Source organism: Ananas comosus, linkage group 4 (assembly GCF_001540865.1).
Source record: "Ananas comosus cultivar F153 linkage group 4, ASM154086v1, whole genome shotgun sequence".
Lineage (NCBI taxonomy): Eukaryota > Viridiplantae > Streptophyta > Magnoliopsida > Poales > Bromeliaceae > Ananas > Ananas comosus.
Genome location: NC_033624.1, coordinates 9,385,150 through 9,394,615, shown reverse-complemented (window position 1 = coordinate 9,394,615; position 9,466 = coordinate 9,385,150). Strand labels below are relative to the sequence as shown.

Sequence of the window (9,466 nt, the reverse complement as noted above, 5' to 3'; positions counted from 1 at the left end):
TCCACACCGCTCTGCCATTGTGGATTGCCATGTACGATTAAGACCTCTTGGACACAAAACAATCCGGGTCGGAGATTTTATGGCTGTCCAAGATATAGGGTAAAGCTAGTTACTATAAACCTGTTGATTCATATATGGACATTATTTTATGTGTAATTTGTCTTATCTTTCAGATGCAAGAGAGTAACACTTGTAATTATTTTGGGTGGTACGACCCACAATTTACGAGCCGGAGTATCTCAATGGTTAATGGTTTACTAGAAAGCAATAATAAGTTGCGGGAAGAAGCCGCAGCTGCAGCAAAAAGAAAAAGACGGAAATTGACCATTTTTGTCATGTATGGGATAGTAAGTGGGATAATGTGGTCATCCTGCTATAACTTGTGTGGTAAGGGTACATGACCACCCTGTATCATGCAGGCTGTAATAATAAAAAAATAGTATTGTTATGTTAGTCGTTGTGTTGTACAAATATAACATGTTGTAGTATTTTGTGATAGATTTTATATTATATCAATGGTCCTGATGCAATATGGTTTTGTTGCTTTAAATTCTACGTTTTATTGTAATATCATATTACAACTTATGGCGAAAAAAAAAATTTTGTTCTAATGTTAATCCACTTCTATATGTAATGTGCGGTTATAGTTTAAAATAGAACTGTTATACCACTCTCCGGAACATTTGTAGGGCAAAAGAGCAGACCCATAGACATCTATACCACTCCCTAGAACATCTATAAGGCTAAAAAGCACACACAAATACCTGTCATATCTATATGTCCACTTCTATATGGTACCCTTTACTTGTGCTATTATAACTTAAAATAGAACAGTTATACCACTCCCCGGAACATCTGTAGGATTAAAGAGCACACCCAAATACCTGCCACATCTATATGTCTACTTTTATATGGTACTCTTTACTTGTGCTGTTATAGCTTAAAATAGAACAGTTATACCACACCTCGGAACATCTGTAGGGCTAAAGAGTACACCCATATACCTGCCACTTCTATCTATCTACTTCTATATGGTAGTCTTGAGTTGTGCGGTTACAGCATAAAGTGGAACAGTTATACCACACCCCGGAATATCTATAGGGCTAAAGAGCACACCCAAATACCTGCCACATCTATATGTCCACTTCTATATGATACCCTTTACTTGTGCTGTTATAGCTTAAAATAGAATAGTTATATCACTCCTCGGAACATCTGTAGGGCTAAAGAGTACACCCATATACCTGCCACTTCTATCTATCTACTTCTATATGGCAGCCTTGGATTGTGTGGTTATAGCTTAAAATGGAACAGTTATACCACACTCCGGAACATCTGTAGGGCTAAAGAGCACACCCAAATATCTGCCACATCTAAATGTCCACTTCTATACGGTACCCTTTACTTGTGCTGTTATAGCTTAAAATAGAACAGTTATACCACTTCTGGGAACGTCTGTAGGGCTAAAGAGCACCCATATACCTGCCATTTCTATCTATCTATTTCCATATGGTAGCCTTAGGTTGTGCGGTCATAACTTAAAATGAAACAGTTATACCACACCCCGGAACATCTGTAGGGCTAAAGAGCACACCCAAATACCTGCCACATCTATATGTCCAATTCTATAGGGTACCCTTTACTTGTGCTGTTATAGCTTAAAATAGAACAGTTATACCACACCTCGGAACATCGTGTTTTAGGGCTAAAGAGTACACCCATATACCTGCAATTCTATCTATTACTTCTTATATAGTACCTTGGGTTGTGCGGTTATAACTTAAAATGGAACAGTTATAACAACACCCCGGAACATCTGTATGGCTAAAGAGTACACCCATATACCTGCCACTTCTATCTATCTATTTCTTATGGTAGCCTTGGGTTGTGCGGTTATAGCTTAAAATGAATAGTTATACCCACCCTGAAATATCTGTAGGGCTAAAAGCACACCCAAATACCTGCCACATCTATTTGTCCACTTCTATATGGTACCTTTTACTTGTGCTGTTATAACTTAAAATAGAACAGTTATACCACTCCTCGGAACATCTTGTAGGCTAAATAGTACACCCACATATACCTGCCACTTCTATCTATCTACTTCTATATGGTAGCCCTTGGGTTGTGCGGTTATAGCTTAAAATGGAACAATTATACAACACCCCGAACATCTGTAGGGTAAAGAGCACATCTAAAACCTGCCACATCTATATGTCCAATTCTATATGGTCCGCTTTACTTGTGCTGTTATGTTTAAAATAAACAGTTATACCACTCCTCGGAACATCTGTAGCGTAAAGAGTACACCCATATACTGTCACTTATCTCTATCTACTCTATATGGTAGCCTGGGTGTGCGGTTATAGCTTAAAATGAAATAGTTATACCACACTCCGGAACATCTGTAGGGCTAAAGAGCGCACCCAAATACCTGCCATATCTATATGTCCACTTCTATATGGTACCTTTTACTTGTGCTGTTATAACTTAAAATAGAACAGTTATACCACTCCTGGAACATCTGTAGGGCTAAAGATTACACCCATATATCTGCCACTTCTTCTATCTACTTCTATTATGGTAGTCTTGGTTGTGCGGTTATAGCTTAAAATGGAACATTATACCACACCCTGGAACATCTATAGGGGTAAGAGCACACCCAAATATCCGCCCACATTATATGTCCAATTTATATGGTCCGCTTTACTTGTGCTGTTATAGTTTAAAATAGAACAGTTATACCACTCGTCGGAATATCTGTAGGCTAAGAGTACACCCATATACCTGCACTTTTATCTATCTACTTCTATTATGGTAGCCTTGGGTGTGCGGTTATAACTTAAAATAAAATAGTTATACCACACCCCGAACATCTGCAGGGCTAAAAGACACACCCAAATACCTGCCACATCTATATGTCCACTTCTATATGATACCCTTTACTTTTGCTGTTATAGCTTAAAATAGAACAGTATATACCACTCCTCGGAACATCTGTAGGGCTAAATAGTATACTCAATACCCGTCACTTCTATCATCTGCTTCTATATGGTAGCCTTGGGTTGTGCGGTTATAACTTAAAATGAAACAGTTTATACACACCCCGAAACATCTGTAGGGCTAAAGAGCACACCCAAATACTTGCCACATTTATATGTCCAATTTCTATATGGTCTCCTTTGCTTGTGCTGTTATAGCTTAAAAAGCTAGAACAGTGTATACCACCATCGGAACATCTGTAGGGCTAAAAAGTACACCCATATACCTGCCACTTCTCATCTATCTACTTCTATATGGTAGCTTTGGGTTGTGCGGTTATAGCTTAAAATAGAATAGTTATATCACACCGGAACATCTGTAAGACTAAGAGCACACCAAATACCAGCCACATCTTTATTACCATTTCTATATGGTACCCTTTACTGTGCTGTTATAGCTTAAAATAGACAGTTTATACCACTTCTGGGAACATCTATAGGGCTAAAGATACACCCATAAGTGATTTAAGAAGGACTTGAGCGCTAACAGAAGGTGAATCTGACCCTTTCGTTGCTTGTATTGTAGTTGCGACGACACTCAATACTTACCTGCACCTCCTAACCGGCACAGGGACATCATCAATCTCAACAGGTGCCATTGCACTTTTCGAATGTCTATCTCCGATACGAATACTCTCATAAATTATTTTGCAAACATAATAAAATTTGAGTAATCTCCATCTATGATAAAACGGAGAAAATGACATCCGGTATTGACACATTACATCAATAGGATAAATTAACTAGACTCTTATCAACAACTCAACATTACACAAAATAAATCAAGAATATGATTAAGCAAAATACAAGATTACCAGTCATAAATTCACAATTGCACATCACATCATATATGAAAATCTTATGAACGACCACTCACAATGTGCACAATTGTACATTCACAATCATATATATACAATTGCCCAGTACCATTCACATTGCACAATAATATATAAAACACACGTTACAGTACCAGTAACAATTGCAGAAATCCTATAACATTCAGACATCATCTTTTGCGACTATGCACTCAATCATAGAAGTATATGTCAGACAACATGGTTCCTTTAAGATCGCACTGACCATATGGAGCAGAAGGAGGGAGGGTCATTATCGTACAGAATGATAGATCGGGGAGGCCGTTTCTCTACGATTCTTTTCGGCAAAAAGGCATGTGTACATGCCATAAATCAACTTCGATGGAACCCTGTTGTTGACATTCCTTATGAAATATGATGTCAGGAGCGCCGACAGGGATTTGAAGGATTGCTCAAAATAGAACGCAAACCATTTCGCCTTTCCAAGACAAAAAAAAATGGTTAATTATTCAAACGAGTAAATAGTAGATGTTACTGTTGCGTTAATAAATAACTAAAACACTCTGTCTACTGAGAATAATAAAATAATACAGCCAGCTGTGCCGACGTCCTGTGCCCCGCTGTGGCTCCACAAAGAGTTCCAACTCTTAAAACGCCGTCCTTCAATCAATCGATAGCAAATGCCAACGCAATTACTATGTAACGGAATAGTACATATCTACAAGTGTTGCAGGTTTGTGTATTTATTTCATCTAGAAAGTGACGTATAGATGCGGATCCAAATGCCACTCCTCACAAAATAGCTGTTACTGGATTAATATAATAGTGACGTATAGATGCGGAACAAGAAAGCATGTTCAGAAAACAAGATAACATAGAAACAGAAAACAAAATAGATAACAACTAATATAATAGTGAAGGCATCAAACTCACCGCAACTTCAGTTCGCAAGAAAATACGCGTTGACTAAATTTATATAATACTGTACAAAATATGTCTTAATTTCGACCTATCGGCATGCGATAGTCACCATCAAAATATTTATCAACGGTGCTCGACTTTTACACTCTTGCTCTGCCATTCTATTGGTTTCCCCTCTGCTGGCAGCCCTACCAAAATGGATATTCCTCTGGACTAAAAGGAAGAAATGTTTCTAAATTCTAAAACAGTGTTCACAACTATAAACTTATAAGAGTGTTCTATTACCTTTACATCTATTCTATTATTTAGTCAAAGTGTTCATAATCTGCCAGCCTGATAGGAGTGTTCTATTATGCCCTAGGATGTTATATTATGCCATAAGAGGGTACGATGCAACTCATACATGTTCGGAACCATAAAAAAGGAACATCTAAACCCTAAACCCTATTAGAACTGCTCACTGTCACATGGATTGTGAATATCCTATCAGCTGGCCTAATAGAACATTCTAACCACAAGCTTGCATAATAGAATTCACAATCAATGGATTGTGACACTCCTATCAGCTGGCATAATAGAACATTGTAAACCTAAACCCTAAATCCTAATCTATAAATTCTTTATTCTTAAAAATGCAACATAAAATATAATATACCAGCAAATATACCACGGTGTCTAAAATAAATTAATCACCTATTCGTGACGAAATCGGGAGCACGCAAAGACAATCCGTAGCTGCACCTTAAACCCCAAAATATACATTTTGTATTAAATTAAAAATTGAAAATAAAAGATTATAGAAATTTTAAAAAATGCTCTGTTTGAGTTGAATCATCTGTTTCGGTTGTGGCCGAATTAGCTCCGAAATTCGTTCCCAATTTCGGACGCTCACGACTGAAGGAATGCGTCACAGGTACTGGATGTGACAGGAGCAGTTGAGAGGCGACCTCCTACCAATGGAGAAAGGCGAGGCAGAGACACCTTCGAGACGGCTTCGGACACGAGATGTGTGAACGAGCGCTGCCAACTTCTGCCCGATGGAGTGGAGTGCCCTGCGAGCGAGAGTGAGAGAAGAGAAAGGGGAAAGCGCGAGATGACGAGAGGCGAGGGAGCGAGAGAAGCGAGGAAGCGAGAGAGAGCGAGAAACAGAGATAGCGAGAGACTGTGCGGAAGAGAGAAGTGTAGTAGGGTTTAAATTAGTACTTAGCAAGAAGTAAAAAAGGTGTGAGGTTAGAAGCTACTGTGCTAGTGGATTAATATCAGCCATTGGATCTGATAGTTGTAGGATATACACCTTTCTATAGGAGTACAGGTAGACTTTTCCTTAAAATGTATCAATTTGCCCCCCCGTGGTTTCTTTTTTCTCTTTTTCTTATCAATTTCATTATTTTTTTTCTTAAATCAGTGATAAAGTTAAAATTAAAGGGTACTAAAGTAAATATTTGATAAATCTAGATGGGTATCTGAAGTTTTTTGTATATAATTTAATGAAATATTAACGAAAAAGCTACCGAAAAGATAAAAACGAAATCACATGGAGACAATTTGATACATTTTAAACCACAGGGGGGCAAAGTGAGAAACAACGAAACCACGTGGGGTTTTTTTGAAGTTTTCCCAAAAAAAAAAAAAAAAACTCAATCGTGAAACCCCGGTTGGATAATGGGTTAGGAGGTTCTGAGAAAATTGATAAAACCACGGCCTCTTTTAGCAAATTCGCTGGCTCTCCAAATATCTAATCGATCGTTTACTGTCCGCGCAGCCTGCTGCCCCCGGCCGAGAGAGGTGAATGCTGAGGCCCGCCGTCTTCTCCCCTTCGTTAGCTCTTTATCATCCCCATTGCCTCATCGCTTCACTTATCAATTCCACAAAAGAGAGAAAGAATTGTGCGAGCCAGCGGCTTATCACACAACACAGCAATGAAGGCCCTCCTCTTCTCCTCCCACCCCAAACCCCCCATCCCCTGCTTCCCCCGCCTCACCCCGCACCACCACCACCACCACCAAGCACCCCTCAAAATCCTATACTGCAGAACAATCTCCGCCGCCGCGTCGGCACCATCTGCTCCGGCCCGCCACCCTCCTCCGCCGCGGCGCAAATCGGAACAGGCCAAGAGCAACCCCCCTCGGGCGTCCTCCCTCTACGCCCGGCCCAGCCTCGCCGAGATGAAGGCCGCCCGCGCCGCCACCCGCGCCCAGGTGTACGACTTCCTCCGCTCCCTCGGCGTCGTCCCCGACGAGCTCGACGGCCTCGAGCTCCCCGCCACCGTCGACGTCATGCGCGAGCGCGTCGACTTCCTCCGCTCCCTCGGCCTCTCCGTCGCCGACATCAACGCCTACCCCCTCGTCCTCGGCTGCAGCGTCAAGAAGAACATGGTCCCCGTCCTCGACTACCTCGGCAAGATCGGCGTGCGCCGCTCCGCCCTCACCGACTTCCTCCGCCGCTACCCGCAGGTTCTCCACGCCAGCGTCGTCGTCGACCTCGCCCCCGTCGTCAAGTACCTGCAAGGGATGGACATCAAGCCCGCCCACGTCCCCCGCGTGCTCGAGCGCTATCCCGAGCTTCTGGGGTTCAAATTGGAGGGTACTATGAGCACGTCAGTGGCTTATTTAATAGGGATCGGAGTGGCGCGGAGAGAGTTGGGCGGCGTTCTCACCCGCTATCCGGAAGTTCTGGGTATGCGGGTGGGGAGGGTGATCAAGCCTTTCGTCGAGCACCTTGAGGGCATCGGTTTGCCGACGCTCGCCGTCGCGAGATTGATCGAGAAAAGGCCGCACATTCTAGGGTTCAGCTTGGAAGATCAAGTGAAGCCCAATGTGGGGGCTCTCGTCGAGTTTGGCATAAAAGAGGAGTCTTTAGCTTCTGTGGTGGCGCAGTATCCGGATATATTAGGAATGGAGCTGAGGGCTAAGCTTGCCGCACAGCAGAGCTTGTTCGAATCGAGCGTTCTCGTGGATCGTGATGAATTCGGGAGGGTGATCGAGAAGATGCCTCAGGCTGTTAGTCTCAGCCGCTCCGCCATATTGAAGCATGTTGAGTTCTTGAAAAGCTGTGGGTTTTTGTTGAAGCAGGTGAGTAAGATGGTTATCGGGTGTCCGCAGTTGCTTGCTTTGAATCTGGATATTATGAAGATGAGCTTCGAGTATTTCCATAGTGAGATGGATAGGGATTTAGAGGAACTGGTCGATTTCCCTGCTTTCTTTACGTACGGTCTGGAGTCCACAATACGACCCAGGAATCAGATGATAGTCAAGAAGGGCCTGAAGTGCTCTCTTGGATGGATGCTTAATTGCAGTGATGCAAAGTTTGAAGAGCGGATGCAGTACGATTCTATTGGGATTGAGGAAGTAGAAGCAGAACCGGTGTTTGACATGAAAACTCTGTTACAGCCCAGGGAAGAAGATGAGTCTGGTTCTGAGTGCGATGAAGATGCTGATTATGAAGATAGTGATGATGACTCCTTTTGATAAATTATTACCATGGCCACTACTTTCAAGTCACAATCTCTCCAATGAGGCTTTACTTTTGTCAGGAAGATGTTATATGTCCTCAGCAAAGTAAAATCGGCAAATTCTCTTGATCGTTGAATGCTCCAGGCCCATAATGCAAGACGATTTACTACATCAACACTCAGAGGTACAAATTGTTATTCATGATACTTTGCTGTCTATATGAGAGAAAGGCGTTGTCAGCATATGAGAGAAAGGCGGACGAAAGAAAATTCATTATTCCTGCATTTTTCAAAAAGTTGATCACTGGTTCCACAGGAATAATTCATTCCGAAGAATATATATATTGCTCAACATGCATGCATAAGTTCTCTTGCGAAACAAGAATTTCTAATGTGTCCTCAGTTTGAAATTATGCGTCACTCTAACAATTTGCATTCTCTTTGCATCAGTTTACTTTAGGTATCCTGTATTTTAGCGTCATAAAACAGATTTAACCCTCCTTTTATAATGGTTAGCACTATCCTTTCTTTGGCTCTCCTCAGGACTTGGAATTTGATGGTGGAATTCTTCTACTATCGAATGCACGGGCCACTGAAACTTGTTTTATTTCAACTAGTTCTATGTTTCATTGGGTTCTCGGCTTGCAGATGAGGAACCCTTGAGAGCGCTTGGAAACCTGCAAATTACTTGCAAATTAATTACAAAAAACATATAATTATGCATATGTATAGCTATTAAAAGTACTAAAAAAGGTACATATCATTACAAAAGTATATAATCATGTCTGTTAAAAGTTAGAAATAAATTAATGCACTAAAAATTAGCTAAAATGCATGATGAGTAATAGTTTTTTTTTTTTTTTTTCCTTAAACTGTCATTAACAATTCTTAGTTATCTGAGAAATCTACATAATTTAATATCTACACAAACAAATATACCAAATAAAAAGTATACGCCAACATTTAGATGTATAATTGTTGTTAATGAATAACCAAAATTTCTTCTTTTTTTGCCTCCTTTAAATGCCTTAGGTTGGATCTCAATGATGCGACATTTGAATATGGCTAAAACCCAACCCGTTATTTAAAAACAAATTATATGGGCTTGTAAACAATATGCGGACCACCGCATATTGGTGGCCTAGACAATATGTGGTGCGATTCACCGTCTTCACCGTATATTCGGCCGCATGTGCGGTTACATAGACTGCATTCTAGAACATTATTTTAGATATGCG

At 41.0% G+C, this 9,466-nt stretch overlaps 1 protein-coding gene across 1 annotated transcript; it reads left to right on the top strand.

The window, feature by feature from the left end:
• On the top strand, nucleotides 6,476-8,638 carry LOC109709375 (transcription termination factor MTERF4, chloroplastic). The gene has a single exon (XM_020231583.1). The coding sequence runs from the start codon at nucleotides 6,697-6,699 to the stop codon at nucleotides 8,242-8,244; it is 1,548 nt and encodes a 515-aa protein (XP_020087172.1). The 5' UTR covers nucleotides 6,476-6,696; the 3' UTR covers nucleotides 8,245-8,638.